This window comes from Bos indicus x Bos taurus, chromosome X, assembly GCF_003369695.1.
Source record: "Bos indicus x Bos taurus breed Angus x Brahman F1 hybrid chromosome X, Bos_hybrid_MaternalHap_v2.0, whole genome shotgun sequence".
NCBI lineage: Eukaryota > Metazoa > Chordata > Mammalia > Artiodactyla > Bovidae > Bos > Bos indicus x Bos taurus.
In genome coordinates, this window is record NC_040105.1 from 13,416,771 (window position 1) to 13,432,994 (window position 16,224).

The window sequence follows — 16,224 nt, forward strand, 5'->3', positions numbered from 1 at the left end:
GGAGGGGCGTGGCTATCCCATATGGGGCGTGACCTAGAGGGGTACGCGCTTGGTCGGGGCTGTGGGCGAGATGGAGGCGTGGCTACGATGGCCAAGCGCTCCTGCTGCGAGTCCGTGACTGGAGCAAGCCGCAAGGTTCGTTCTCTGGGGAAAGGCTCAGGTAAGGATGGGTAGCCACGTAGATTGGGGACTATACCGGAGGCAGGCCGGGTCTCGGGGCCCGGACAGCTGTTGGTCCTGCGAATTTACTGCGGAGGTCCGTAGGGCATCGCCCCCACCTGTTCTCCTCGCCCCGGAGACCTCTTCTACTGTGGGAGTCACCAACCAAATGGCTGCACCTCCTTTAGGATTATTTGCAGTCGACGGGTAAACAGCTGTCTCAGGGAACTTGTCGGGGCATAAGGGTAGTTACTTGGGAGGGAGTTTTGCTAGGGGTGGTTGGACGTGAATAACTCAATAAAGTCCAACCTGCTGTGAAATAGCTTGAAATTGGAATAAGGACTACAAATCTGAGATTGCAGATCCAAAAACTGAGGCGCAGCAAACTGGGAATGACTTGGGTCTTCCCTGCATTTCCGCCCCCCCATATGTCTGGGTCTGAGAACGGAGTCATAACCACCCCCAGGGCAGGGTATCTGCAGCACAGCTGTGTCACGTGGACAAATCTGAGCGTTCTCCATTCCACAATTCCCTCTTGCCTTTTTGTTTTGTGCCCCGCCCCAGAACTGGAGGAGAACCTCTGTAGAACAAACATTGTTGATGTCTGTTTTGAGTCTTTGTGGCATTCAGTGTTAAAATTCAGTGTTAAATGCTACTGCCCTGAGGCTGGTGCCAACTTGTTAATATAAGTACCCTCCCCTCTGGCGTCTTTTCACTGGGAAACTGAGAAATTTGAGAAGTTAATGTGTACACCTTGATTTGGACAGAACTTGTTCTCACCCAGCCACTGAAAACCACATTGCTTTCTGCTTCCCCTTCTTCCTTTACTACTAATCTGGCCATCTTCACTCTGCTATTAAAAACCTTGCTGGAATATGCAAGGGAGTAGCTAGATTTCTCTGAGGGAAGCTGTCCTAGACCCTACCCCTCTCCTCCCTTGCACATCCTACAGAAGGATCACTATTTTTGCACATTTCGGGGAATGGAAAGCCTTTCAGCTATCTGGAGCTTTCTTCCTTTACTCAGACAATTTTTACATAATAGCAGGACTAAAATTCACCAAAAGGTCAAGAGCAGCAGGACACCATTCTCTCTGTACACTCCTGCCTTGTTGTCCTAGGAGCCAGGCAAAAGGCTGTGACTGCTAACAGTCAGAACTCAATAAAGACTGAGTGACTTATGAGGAAATATGTGTATTTTGGAAATCTGATGGAAGGAGGGAAATGCATTTCATCTCACTGGCCGCACTGGGGAAGTTAATTGCAGCACGCAAAACAGCTACTAGAAATGTATTCTGAAACCTTCGACAATCCCAGATTGGGATCCTGCTATCAGAGAAGTGGGTGAGAAGAAACTCAGCTTTTTCAGTCAAGACATGGCAACATAACCCCTAATTTCCATGTCAGGGAACTGCAAAAGGCTTGCTTCCTTTGGAAATGAAGAGGTGAGAAACGGAAAAGTGAATCTGATGAAAATCAGGCATTTTTTTTCAATGTAATTGTAACCTTTAGTTACAGTACCTTTTTTTTTTTTTTTTTGCTGTTTTGCATGTATTATAAATTGCTTAATCAGGCAGAGTTCAAATTACTGTCGTTTAATGCATGATTTATGAATGATTTTTTAAAGGCTTTCAGAATCTTTTTTTTTCTCACACATTTCCAAGTCTGCAAAACAGATAAGGGATGTATTAGTAAGATCCAGGGACATACATAAATAATTAGCAATAACAAAGGCTCTTCTGGGGCCCCTTCATCCCATGGTCCCATCTTTAAGGACACACATAAGTAAGGACAGATTTTCTGTGACACCCATTAATGTCTGCTAGTAGTTCACTGTTACGTATTATGGTTGATAATTAAACATTTGTGGTTTCACTAGCTTGGGCTTTATAAGACCCATGGGTAAATTTAAATAACCACCTCACCTCTCAATAAATTCTACCTTTTAATGTAACAGAGGGGATTGGCCTTTGGCTTTAGCATAAATAATCTCATGTATTGTTACAGGTATTGTAACTGAGCATTAGCTAACTTTTCTTTCTATTTGGATTTCCCTGGAACCTTCTTGCCCCTGACCTTTCATGCTCCCTTCCTTCCTTGATTGCATTTGACTTCCCTTTCTCTGCTGCTGCTGCTGCTAAGTCGCTTCAGTTGTGTCCGACTCTGTGCGACCCCATAGATGGCAGCCCACCAGGCTCCCCCGTCCCTGGGATTCTCCAGGCAAGAACACTGGAGTAGGTTGCCATTTCCTTCTCCAATGCATGAAAGTGAAAAGTCAAAGTGAAGTCGCTCAGTCGTGTCCGACTCTTAGAGACCTCATGGACTACAGCCTACCAGGCTCCTCCGTCCATGGGATTTTCCAGGCAAGAGTACTGGAGTGGGGTGCCATTGCCTTCTCCGTCCCTTTCTCTAGGCCTCCCTAATCACTCCATTTTGTTAGTCTCCCTCTAGATACCTGTTACCCCTGGGGGAGGGGATTTTGCTTCTTTTTCTAGCCTCACGTCTCCTGAGCAGCAGCGCTGCATTGCCAACTCTCCCTAGACCTCTGCTCTTGCCTGCCGCCGCCCCAGTACCTCAAATCCAGTAGGGTTAGCAATAAGAGCACCATCTTTCCCTCCTCGCCCGCTGTGCCCAGTTCTGTTTCTCTGTTCAGGGATTCATCCTCGTTCTACCATGAGGTAGACTATTCTACCATATTCTCTCACTTGAATTATTGGAATTTCATTTCAAACTCCACATACCCAAATCCAATCTACGGATTTCCCACCCAAAACCTTTTCCACACACAGCCTTCCCGTCTCAGTTCATGGCAACTCCATCCTTGCAGTTGTTTAGGCCAAGAATCTGCCAGTGTTCCTTGACTGCTTTCTTTCACATCTTACAGGCTGTGTCCCCAAGATACAGCCAAGGCCCAACCACTTCCCACCACGTCCACTGCAGCATCTTTAGTTGTAGCCCCTGGATTATCCTGAATGGGGTCCCTGCTTCTTTCTTACATTCTGGTCATTTTCCAATAGGGTACCCTGAATGACATTTTTAAAATGTATTTCAGATTAAATTCCTCCTCTACTCCAAAAACTCTACTGTGTCCCCACAGTGGGGAACCTTTACAATGGCCTAGAAATCTGCTTAGCATTCATTACCTCTGGACCCCATCTCGTACTGCCTTACTTCTGCTTTGCTGCACTCCTGCCATATTGGCCTCCTCACTGTCCCCTGAATGTGCCAGACAAGCTCCCACCTCAGGGTTTTTGCACAGGCATTTCCCTCTGCCTGGAATAACCCTCCTCCTGAAAGCCATATAACTAATTCTTTCACCTTCTCAATAAGGTCTCTCCTGAGCAATTTCACCTTCTCAATAAGGTCTTTGCTCAAATTTCACCTTCTCAATAAGGTCTCTCCTGAGCAATTTATTTAAAACCCAACACCCCCTCCCCTGTAGCACTACAAATTCACCTTACCCTGCTCTACTTTTCACTGAACGTATTTTAGTTTAATTGTCCACACCGTTGCTATTTATCATATTTGATTGATGTCCTCATGAATGACAGAATAAGAGTGATGGATTGAATGGCTTTCCTGGCTCCCCTGTTTGCCTAGTCCCATCCATCCTGTGCCAAGCTGACAGAGTCATCAGAAACCATCAGTGCTTCATCCTGTACACATGGAATAACATCTGAAAGTCACCTTGTCTCTTGGAAATTAATATTCCCTTAATTAATCTCAAATCTCTATCCAGCTCTACCTTCCACTGTGTTCCCTGAGTATCTGCTTAGCCAACACCTTGAAAAATATTCATAGAAGACTTGGGATGATGGGAAGTTCTGATACACTTGGCTTTGTTACAAAAAAAAGGATTTGGGTTTTGTTTTTGTCTAAAAACACAAAAAGTAATCTTCAGAGTCAGTGTTCTCCTTCAGTGAGGTCAGCGGCATTCTTAGGGGACACAGGTTCAGCTCTCCAGACTACTACGTGCACCCCACCCCTGGGTGGGCCCTGGGAGACTACTGTGAGTGAGGGTCATGTTAGATCATCTGGAGCTCTCATTTCCCCCTAGCCCTAGACAGCCAGTGTCGAAGTGGACAGGAGACACTTCCTCTGGGCCATGTGTCATTAGCCTCAGTGCTGTTCCCAGACAGCACGACTGTAGCTTGCAGGGCAGTCCCCCTGGCCATGGCCCCAGCAGTCAGCCCCAGCCTATGATGTCAGCTCACCCTGGCCTCAGTGCTTTCCTGATTGCTCTCTGTGGAGCTAGACCAAGGATCAGTTACCCAGACTTCTCCAGGTGCCATGCCAACAGGCCTCAGATTCCCCACACAGCTCCATAGGCAGGGCCAAGTGTGTGCCCATTTTTCTGTACAATTCCCTCAGTCATCAGGCATGTCTGTGGCCTTGTCTTATCATGACCTTCCCTTTGAAGGACAAACCAGTATCTTACACTTGGCACTGTCTTCCTGGGCATTAGTAAGTGTCTTCTACCATCCAGATTTTAAGCAAGAAAGGAGTCCTTTTTCACATGTTTGCCCACCTCTTCTGACACTGAGATTGATTACTGAACAAACCCAAGGCTCTTCCCATTTCAACTCAACCCCAGTCGTCCTCTCTGGCCTTGGCTCTTAAGCAGTCCATCCATCCCCTAAATTTCCTTATCATTCCTCCCTGGCCATCTCTCTGCCTTTGCCCCACCTGTTAAAACTGTCTCCTGTGACCCATGGTTCCAGATGATACCTGTTTCTGAAAGTTAAAGCCTCTACCCTCTATGTTCTCACTGAATTAAGTCAGGGCTGTCATCAGATCTGACTTTGATTAAGAAGTATTTAATTATGCTAAGTGAAATAAGCCAGACTCAGGGAAAAAAATATTCTATGAGTCCACTGTGGAGTAGGCAAGTACATGGAGACAGAAAGAATAGAGGTTCCTGGGGGCTATGAAGTAGGAAGGAATGGGGAGTTATTGTTTAATGGGTACAGAGCTTGTTTTGAGGATGATGAAAAAGTTTTGGGTATAGATAGTGGTGATGGTTACACAACATTGTGAATGTATTTAATGCCACTAACTGTATACTTTAAAAAGGTGAAAACAATATGTATATTTTACTCAATGAAAAAGTAACTTAAAGAGAGAAGTTATTTGTTTAAATAGTTTTTCTTTGTAGATGGCAAGCTTGTGAGAATAAGGAGAAAACATAACTTTATTATCTTAACCCAGCACAATGCTTTACATGATATAATCACTCATTATTGCTTCAATACAGGAATGGAAGTCAATGGAAAGAAGAGCAGAATTAAGGCAAGGTTTCCCCATATCTCTTAGCAATTTTGAAATTTTACAAATTGATTTTATCAGAGAGAATCCTATTTAGTTGGAATTACTTGATAATACTGTCTTAAAAAGAAAATAATGACATTAAAAATCATCTAAAGCTGCTTTGTAGTTTCTTAATTTTTGTACTTATATCATGGGTAGCATTTTAGCTAATTCAATTTGAGTAATAATAATTTTCATTTATGTAATACTTAACAGGATTTTCTGGGCTTTTCTCAGATCTGACACTATTTGAAGTCACAGAAAGTCAACTTCTTGTGCAGTGTTATTGAATGACTGTTTTTCCTGCTCCTCTGGTTCTGGATTCTTTCTTGCATAAATTGAAGGACGTACATTAAATCTTAATCTTTTTTGTTTTCTTTGCGGCTGTGCTGTGTGGCATGCAAGATCTTAGTTACCTGATCAGGGATTGAACCCATGCCCCCTGCATTGGGAGCCTTAACCACTGGACTGCCAGGGAACTCCCTTCAGTCTTAATCTTAAACATTTCCATTCATATACTCCTTTGACCCTGGTGACCCGTGATTATAGATTATGCTGTTTCATGCTAGACACAGTCTTATAAATTAGAAGCATAAAGTTCTGAACCTGAGCGCTAATCCAAGATTAGAGTGGAGATATCAAGAGAGAAATGAAGTATTTACTTTAAGGGATAGGTAGGCATTGAGAAAGTATCTGGTTACTGGGCTGTTGTGCTGTTTTTAAGTTTAAAAAATTGATAGTTTTCATATTCTGCCAATAAACTATTGCCAAGGGCTATTTCATACAGATAATTTTCATGGAGAACAAACTATGAATTTGGAGGATATTTTCCCTGGCTTCCCTGATAGCTCAGTTGGTAAAGAATCTGCCTGCAATGCAGGAGACCTGGGTTCGATCCCTGGGTTGGGAAGATCCCCTGGAGAAGGGAAAGGCTACCCACTCCAGTATTCTGGCCCAGAGAATTCCATGGACAGTCTATGGGGTCACAAGAGTTGGACACGACTGAGTGACTTTCACTTTCACTTTCATATGGAAAATAAAATAATGGATAAGTTTCTAAGATTTCTTGGATTTGTTTCAAATAATTCAGAGAGGGAAAGTGGTGGGTTGGACACAAATAAAACTTGCTTAGCCACCAAGAAATAATTGATGAAACGCAGTACCAAGTACATAGGTGGTTTTATTACAGTATTTTGACTATTTCTATAAGTTTGAAGTTTTCCAAAATAAAAAAACTTTAAAAAGCAGAAATAGATTCTGAATTGATGTGGCAAATTGTCCACTCTTTAACCTTGCTCAGTTAATTGTTAATGATATTTCAAATATTAAGATTTTTGAAAATAAGGTACTCATTTGACTCAAGGCACTATCAAGATAATGTCTTGAAATTTCATTATCAGTCTCTATTTGAAATCGTGTCAGACTTTGCATATCTTAAATAAGGTATATTTTTACATACCCACGCCCTTAAAAATGTATATATGCAAACATACACATAAAACTATGAACAAAAGTGATTTTAACTTGGTTTGAGAATATCAAATATCCTCTGGCAATGCAGACACACTTTAGGTGTCACTGGCCTAAAGACACTAGGTAGGGAGCTAGGCTTGCAGGAGAGGAGCCTCCCTGGGAGTCACGAGCTCCCTATCAGTCTCCTTTCCTTTAGACCATGCACCTCCACTCCCTTAGTTTGGTGTGTTCATTGGCAAAGTGATGTGTACAACAGAGGGCATGGCCCCGGGCTGAAAGGCTGGCTTGTCACCACGCTGTGCTTCATGTTACAATACGGGTGTGGGCACATGGTTTGTGGGGAGCCAGTTATAGAGATCTGTCTGGAGCCCTCACTTGTGCTTTGCAGGGCAGTGGCAGGAAGTAACTCTGTTCTCTGTGTCCTGCGTTCACTGGACACACCTTAGGTGTGATTTTCTTTCCTTTCCCTTGGGTGCAGCCTTGTCTCCTCCAGCTCGGAGCTAGCAGTGACAAGGGCAGCAGTACAGGCAGAAAGGCTAGTTCATGGCTAATTAATTGCAGTGAAGTATATGAACAGAGGGAGGATGAAAGGAGAATGTGTCTCTCCTTGCTCAGCATCGCTTGGGGTCATGTGCTTTTTCTGTATCTAACACTCTTCTTGGGGAAACATGGTATGAATGAATAAAGTTCAGGTCAGTAAGTGACATGTCTTCTTGTCCCCTCAGTTTCCCTTTTGGTGCCTTTGCACCCCAGTCAAGGCCAAATTGCTGAGAGGCCTCCTTTGCCAGGAGAAAGCAGACTCAGGAGGTACCAATACCTGCTGAGAACTGGTTTGGTGTGTGTTTTCTTTCCCATATGATGTGCATAATTTTATTGAGGCAAAATTCACACAACATAAGATTAGCTATTTTATCTTTAATATTTTGGCCACAGTGCGTGGCCTGTGGGATCCCAGTTCCTGACCAGGGAGAATCCAGGTCCCCTGCAGTGGAGTGAGGAGTCTTAATCACTGGATCACCAGGGAATTCCCCAAATTAGCCATTTTAAAATGTACAATTCAGAGGCATTTAGTACAGTCCCAATGTTATGTAACAACTACTTCTATCTAGTTCCAAAACAATTATATCACCCAAAAGAAAACCCCATGCCCATTCAGCAGTTAGTCCCCATTTCCCCATCTGCTCAACCTGTTTTCTGTCTCTGTAGATTTCCCTATTCTGAGTATTTCATACGAATGAAATCATACCATACATGACCTTCTGTGTCTGGCTTCTTTCACTTAGCACACTGTTTTTGAGGTTCAGCACATTATAGCATGTACGAGGACTTCATTCTTTTTTATGCTCTACTTCATCTTTACTACCTCCCAGCACCCAACAGAGTGTTTAAGAGTAAAGAAATGTTGAAATGAAAATGTTTACTGGCAGAATTCCCAAGCTGTGAGGTTAGGTTAGGTTCACATATTCAGGAAGGTTTCTCTTTCAGATCAGGCAGAACTATGGGAGTCCTTTGGGTCTTACATGTAGGGATATGAGACCTACCTCTTTAAAGGACACACTAGCATTTAAAAGTGTTTCAAAAACTACCCATGAGTATTTTCAGGGGATATATCTTGTTTTTTTTTTTTTTTTTAAAGCAGTCCAGATGCAAATTAATTTTTTTTTTAAATTCAGGCTGCCTGGAGGAAACTTTAATCTTTGGTTTCTCCTAAATATCAGAACCATGCTGGACTATTAATCTGGATTTCAAGGAGTAAATTTTTGTTTTTAAGAAACTGTATTGTTATGAGTCTTTCATTTTGTGGATTAAGAGAGTCCTTTCTCTGAGCCGCTAATATTTAGTAACCTTAAGGGAAAGGCAAGCCGCCTGAGTCAGTCATCTGGACCTGCCAATGAGGTGAACAATGCATTTGAGGAATAAAAGTGGATAAATGACTGACTCTCATTTGGCCTCCCCTCCTATGTACTAATAATCTGAATGTTTTCCACATGATCGGGACCTCTATTATTTATGGCTTTGCCTCTTCTGTCCTGCCTCTAGGTTATTAGGTTTCTGCAAGCTACTGGAGAGCTGATCAAGATTTTAAGCTAAAGATGGTGATGATGAGTCACCTGAGGGCCATTCTTCAAGCCTCTCCATACAAGACACTGTGGAGAAGGTTCCAGATTCCGAGGTCCATGCCTGCAAGGCCTTGCAGCCTCTACACCTGCACTTACAAATCCCGGAACCGAGTCTGTGAGTACATGGCTGCCTGGACAGAGCGGAAGCCTGGTGGTTTCCTAAGAGTCACGTGTGTTGAGTGTGTGCAGCTCTGATGTCAGTGGCATTCCAGACTGGGATTAGATGCCTTGAGGAGAATACCCCATTATTTCTCTGTTAAAATATGGGAAGTTTTCCCCCTAACTTTATTGAGCTACAGCTGACCTAAGTCTGAGGCACACATCATGATGATGTACTCTGGAACATTCCATCCCTCATTAGAAATTGCGGAAGAGTTACTTGTAGCTGACCAACTGGCCCGTGTGTGGGAGGTGGCAGATGGTCTTCCCTGACTCCATGGCACTGCTGCCATTGGGTGCTCATTCCATGCTGTTGGGGCTGGACTCTGCACACAGATGTTGCATGGCATCCCTAACTGTCCCAAGACCTCCCTAAAGGTCCCCTGGAGGCAAAGTCACACTGGCACAGAACCCCTGGGATGATAGGAGAGGATAATGTGTGTGATGGTGGAGACATGAGTTTAATGAGCTGGTTAAGTGTATCTGCCAAATAGTTATTTTCTATATTTTCCACCATTCACAGTGAATTCACACAGTTTTCCAATGTTGGCTTGCTTCCAGATTGTAGGTTTCTCGACTTTTCCTCCTTGGGCTTACTCTCTCTGACCTTATTTGCACATTAAAAAAGGAATTTATGAGCAATGCCAATCTAGCTAAATCCATTGCCTTGAAACTGCTTCATATATATATATTTTATTGTAAGTTTATTTTGTTTCTTCCATCATTGACTGTGTTCTCATTAACTGAACTGGCCTGAGTCATAATAAATTTCTGGTTGCTGGGTGTGGCTTCCTACCAGCAAGCCCACATCCTCCCCAGAATGGCTTCTTCTCAACACTGGCACTTTGTGGTCTAAGGCTAAAAATGGGAAAAAATTAGTCATGTTTATCTAGTTACTAACAGAAAGGTTTTTTTTAACAGAAACTTGAAAGTTAAGGGTCTAATATTCAATATGCTCATGTCTTTAGAATACTTTGCTCCTAGGGAATTCCCTGGTGGTCAAGCAATTAGGACTCCACACTTTCACTGACAAGGGCCCTGGTTTGATCCCTGGTTGGGGAAGCAAGATACCACAAGCCTAGTGGTGGGGCCAAAAAAAAAAAAAAAAAAAAACAAACAAACCCATAAAACAGTTTGCTCCTTTTGGTAACGACAAAAACAAAAAGTGGTAGTGATGTAGGGATGAGGGGCTACCCTTGATTAATTCCCCACATCACATGTTCTTGTTTGTAGCTTACTAAGATAGACTGATGACAGTCATGATTTGGTTTTGCTTTAGACATTTATACTGTCCCTCTTTGTTTCACCCAGGATAATATTTGGTCTTTGCTGCCCTGAGCCATTGAGCATGTCCTGGTCCCTCATCTGTTTAGCTGTAAGGACAATACTCATTGTTCCTAGAAACTCAGTACCTCAGCATAAGGCCCAGTGACCAAGAATGATCCAAAACTGTTGAGGGTTAGAAAAGATAATGTTCAAAGTCCTTAGCGAGTGCCTCCCACACAGCGAGAACTCAGTGCTAGCAGCTACCTCCAGTACCACAGTTGTTACGTCATCACCACCATCATCATGTCATATGCTCAGCAGCTCCCTCAGATGTCTGACCATTTTCAGGATCTGGGGAGCACAGCGAGGACTGACTGAGGAGGAGAAGGGTATGGCAGGTTGAGAAGCAGCGTTTCACTGGGGCCTGTGCCCTGTGCTCTACCTTCACTCCCCATCAGCCCCAGGCAATCACTGGTGTCAACTCAAACTGCCATATGCTGTGATCTCAAGTTACAGACAGTAAATGTTGACACTCCTAACCCTGCGGACTGGTAATATGATAAAATAAAGATAAAAGCCTGCACCAGTTACCCAAAATGAAAAGAAAATCAATTACATTTCATGCATCACCTACTGAAATTGAGCCTAAATGTCTAGTCGCGAGGAACAGTCGTCACCATGAAGGATATTAGTGCTTTTCTACATGAGGAGATACAAGAACTGGGCTCATAAAATTGGCTCCTGAAAATATCTATCTGAAGACCTGTACTGCAGGTTTTCCCTGAGCACAGAGGGCCACATTTCTGCTCTCAATCCTGATCTCCTTTCAGGTGGTGTTGAAAATCAGCAGCTGTAGCAATACATAATTTAATTCTTGCAGAGATGGATGGCAAGTGCCCATGGCAAATGCCAATCTGTAGCTGACAATAGCCACAAGTGCCTAGCACTTACCTTATCAGCCATTTTCATCATCAGAGAAAGTTCTAGTTTACAGTACTTATCTATTAATAACTGAACAGTGTTAGAAAACGGTTCTATTAGTGCTCCAATTAATTTTAAAGAACACCAATAAAGCCTGGAGAACAACAGTACTCAAAAGTTTGTTTTGCAATGTCTTCACAAAAAATTCTGTATTCCCCAGATAACAGAGGCTGGGATATCCAGAATGTGTTGTCTTCCATTAACTTTCAAATAATCTTGAGAAACCACGAACCTATTAAGAGCCCTTTGGAATTACAGTAACAGCCTCAGGGGTCTCTGCAGCCATTGATATTCAGTCGCTAAGTCATGTCCCACTCTTTCCAACCCCATGGACTGCAGCCCGCCAGCCTCCTCTGTCCTCCACTATCTTCCAGAGTTTGTTTAAAGTCATGTCCACTAACTTGGTGATGCCATCCAACAATCTTATCCTCTGTCATCCCCTTCTCCTCCCACCTTCAATCTTTTCCCAGCATCAGGGTCTTTTCCAATGAGTCAGCTCCCCACATCAGGTGGCCAAAATATTGGAGCTTCAGTTTCAGCATCAGTCCTTCCAATGAATATTCAGGGTTGATTTCCTTTGGGATGGACTGGTTGGATCTCCTTGCAGTCCAAGGGACTTTCAAGAGTCTTCTCTAGCAATTGTTTGGTGCTCAGCTTTCTTTATAGTCCGACTTTCACATCCATACATGACTACTGGAAAAACCATAGCTTTGACTAGACGGACCTTTGTCAGCAAAGTGATGTCTCTTCTTTTGAATGTGCTGTCTAGGTTTTTTCATAGCTTTTCTTCCAAGGAGCAAGTGTCTTTTAATTTCTTGGTAACAGTCACCGTCTGCAGTGATTATGGAGTCCAGGAAAATAAAATCTGTCACTGTTTCCACTGTTTCCCCATCTATATGCCATGAAGTGGTGGGACCGGGTGCCATGATTTTAGTTTTTTGAATATTGAGTTTTAAGCCAGCTTTTTCACTCTCCTTTTTCACCCTCATCAAGAGACTCTTTAGTTTCTCTGCACTTTCTGCCATTAGAGTGGTATTAGCTGCATATCTGGGAGAAGGCAATGGCACCCCACTCCAGTACTCTTGCCTGGAAAATCTCATGGATGGAGGAGCCTGGTAGGCTGCAGTCCAGGGAGTCGCTGAGGGTCGGACACGACTGAGCTTTCATGCATTGGAGAAGGAAATGGCAACCCATTCCAGCGTTCTTGCCTGGAGAATCCCAGGGATGGGGGAGCCTGGTGGGCTGCCGTTTATGGGGTCGCACAGAGTTGGACATGACTGAAGTGACTTAGCAGCAGCAGCAGCAGCAGCAGCAGGAGGAGAACTCATTTTCCCTCTAGCCTTCTAGGGTCCTGGCTGAGGCCTCTGTAATAAGGCAGATTAACAGGAAAACAAACAAAAAGGGTTTAATAACATGCATACCTCCTCAATAACATGGCAGTGACCCAGGAAAACAGTAATTCCTCCAGGTGGCCCTAGACACCACCTTCAATACCCGCTCTAGCTACAGACAAAAGCTGCTGCTGAGACAGGGGTGTTATTGGAGATGACCAGGAAAAGCACATTCAACAAGGGTAAGGCTGTTCTACAGATCTAAGTCCTGCATTCTCGACTGATGAGTTTTTGGTGACTTAGTCATCCTCCTCTTCCTGATACTGAGAGGGAGACAACCTTTCAAATGGAGCTTTCTGCTGGAAATGTAAATTTCCTTTACAAATTGGTAACTTCCACTCTGTTTCCAGAGCTTCTCCTATGTCTGCTGTTTCTCAAAATAATCCTTATACCAAAGAGATATATTTGGGGGTTGCATATTCGGTTCCCTTCCACTACCCCAAAATATGCCTCTTTGACATACGGATTATTTTGAGCTGATTATTTTGAGACACTGCAGACAAAGAAGCTCTGGAAACAGAGTATAAATTACCAGGTTTTTTGCAAGATACATTTACATTAGAAAGGGGGCCTGTACTTGGAAGACAACTATTACTGGAGATCACTTTTTCACCTTTCTATAAACTTTGTTTAGGATGTATTTCCTCTTCTCACCTTCCTGTGAAATTCATTCCTCCCCTTTGAAGTCCCAGACTGGTCCCAGCCCTTAGCTCAATAGTATTTAAGCCACAATTTTCCAGATGCCTTTTCAGTTTTATATCCTTGTGGGGATTCCAGTAAGTAGGTAATTAATTTTTTTTTCTCCCTATAATCTGTCTTTTTATTATGGTGGGGGTGTGGGGGTCTCAGCTAAGGATCTAAAAGGCTGAGGGAAAATTATTTTTACTCCCCTACAGTAGCATATTGTGCTACCCTTCACATGTATATAATTATGACTATGCCTATGTAATAAATGTGAGGGAAAAAGATCACAGTGTTGTGATTAAAAAATAAGAAGAGGGGATCGTATTATATAAGAGGGTAGTGAGAGAAGATTTTACTGAGGAAGTGACAAGCCCAATATCTAAACGTAATAGGAGCCAGCCATAAACTCAATGAGGGGAAATTGACTTCTGAGGAGAAGGAAGAGCAGGAACTGAGGGGCTAAGGCAAGAATAAGCTTCTCAAGGGCTAAAAGCGATGCCCCTCCCCCATCCCAGCCCAGGCTGGAGCCATAGGTGGTACAAGCACAAAGAAAAATCAAAGCCAGGACCAGTCACATAAACAAGAACTAAAGCCCAGCCAAGCACATGAGATCTAAGGGCTTTCATTAATGACACCTAATAGTGTGGTGTAGCCCCTTAAACCATGGTTGATAGAATCACTCTTGCTGTTCATTTCATTTTCCACACACAAGAAGAAACTGGAAACACCGGCTCCGTTGTCAGAGCACGTAATCATCTTCCTGCTTTGAGGCAAAGTCTGAGCAACCATCAAGAAATCATTTTAATCTGTACTTTGTTAGAATGGAGGAAGAGGAAGAGAGAAGAGAACAAAAATGTGACTTTATCAATGGCAAAACAAGCCCTGGGCAAAAGCTGGCTTCTCTAAGGAGACAGTGACCAAGGGCTCCCTGATCGGGGGCGGGGGGTTGGGTTCCAAAAGGAGGAGGTGAGTGGGGGAAAGCCTGGAAGCTAAACTTGTGAATTGAAGGGCGTGAATTGATAGGAATATTATGACCATGCCTGCCTGCTTTGCGACCCCATGACTGCAGCCCTCCAGGTTCCTCCATCCATGGAATTCTCCAGGCAAGATAACTGGAGTGGGTTGCCATTTCCAACGTCAGGGGATCCTCCCAACCCAGGGATCAAACTGAGTCTCTTGTGTCTCCTGCATTGGCAGGCGGATTCTTTACTACTGTGCCACCTGGGAGGCCCATTATGACCATAAAAGAGCCACTGAAGGAACAGGCCTGGTTTCCTCAGGCTGCTGTTTGTGTGGGTGAGGGAGAAGATTCTAGGCATTTCTTGAACAAAGTAGGGGCCAATTAAAGGTGAAACAGGGCATCGTTTTAGGCATCTACTCATCATTCCTGCTCCATGGGAGACAGACCCTCACCAGCTGGTTTTGAAGGGTGTGAATGCTCAAAGCCTCAGCCTGCCTCTGGGCATCTCAGGGGAAATGTTGTCAGGTCTCTGCTGGCGGTCAGCTTTAAGACTGACTCAGGGCTGTTCTGGGGGTTTCCGGAAGGTTTAAAATACCAAAGTAAACACTAACCAAATACAGCTTTTTAACCCAACAATACCATTTGGATAATCCATGCTCAGATGAAAGGGCATTTATCAAATTAGGAGCTACAGGGCACAATAAAGGGGAAGGAAGACACGGCTCCTGCCTGCAAGGAATCTGCATTCCAATCCAATAATAATATGATTATATGGTGCCAGTTCCCCTCATTTTTCACTTTAGATTTCTGAAACAGAAAGTTCTCCTGCTCTCAAGTAAGTTCTTGTTCTTCAGGAGTTACTTTATAGCGAGGGAAAAAACCCACAACGTTGGGTTCAGACCTCTCTAGAGAAGAGATGATCTGCAGTATGTGAAAAGCTGAGCAGAAAAAAGGGAATACCCTGAGTTTGCCTGTTGCTTTTGGCTCTAGACCAAGATTTCTCAACTTTGGCATTACTGATATTTGGGACCATATAATTCTTGTGAAAGCCCGTCCTGCTACTATGTAGGATGTTTAGCTGCATCTCTGGCCTCTAGCCACTATATGTCAGTAGCACCCTCCTCCAGTTGGACAACTCAAAGTGTCTCCAGACATTGCCACATGTCCCCTAGGGTCCCCATAGCTCCCTCTTGTGAGAAGCACTGGTCTAGAAACTGCCTTGGCATGCTCTGTGTCTCTACTGCGGGCCACTTGTAGGATTCCGCTTGGGGCAGCTATCTCAGGAAGAGAACCATGTCCCATGTAAGAGGAAACCAGAGGCAAGCCTGTTTTTTTCTGACAAGTGGAGTACCAGTGACCCTGCCATGCACAGAGGGGTTTGACTAGGCTGCAGCTGCCTTGTCACTTTCTCAAATCTTCAGGCTCGTTCTCAGCGGTAGGATGAGGTACAGAGGGGCACTGGTCATGATTTATCTCAATTCATATTTTGTCTGGTTTTCCTGCTGGTCTTGGTTCTGCCCATCCATGCTGCTTCTAAAGGGCAGAGACCTGGACGACCCGAATTACGCACGTGGAGTCTGTCCATCACATGTGCATAGCTCTCTTTATTACAAGGAATTTGTTGAGATTTCTCAGAGACTTGCCACAAAGACCTGGCGCTTGACTCTGGTAGAAAAATCAGCACCGGTGATGCCGTGTGAGACAGAGTGTGCGTGTACCCCTGA

General features: G+C 43.9%; 1 protein-coding gene and 1 long non-coding RNA gene across 5 annotated transcripts in view; one reads left to right on the forward strand and one right to left on the reverse strand.

Annotated features, from left to right (window-relative positions):
* Positions 1–16,224, forward strand: part of CA5B (carbonic anhydrase 5B) — a 27,496-nt gene continuing 11,272 nt past the window's right edge. The window contains exons 1-2 of one of the 4 annotated variants that reach the window (XM_027534901.1): positions 1–160; positions 8,979–9,173. In XM_027534901.1, coding sequence (XP_027390702.1) covers positions 9,032–9,173 — 142 coding nt within the window. In that variant the 5' untranslated portion in view covers positions 1–160; positions 8,979–9,031. The remainder of the gene's footprint in view (positions 161–8,978; positions 9,174–16,224) is intronic. The other 3 variants (XM_027534899.1, XM_027534898.1, XM_027534900.1) reach the window with 3 other exon arrangements.
* LOC113887717 overlaps positions 12,718–16,224 on the reverse strand; it is a 19,063-nt gene continuing 15,556 nt past the window's right edge. Inside the window, exon 3 of the long non-coding RNA XR_003509804.1 lies at positions 12,718–12,828. This is a non-coding gene — a long non-coding RNA (uncharacterized LOC113887717). The remainder of the gene's footprint in view (positions 12,829–16,224) is intronic.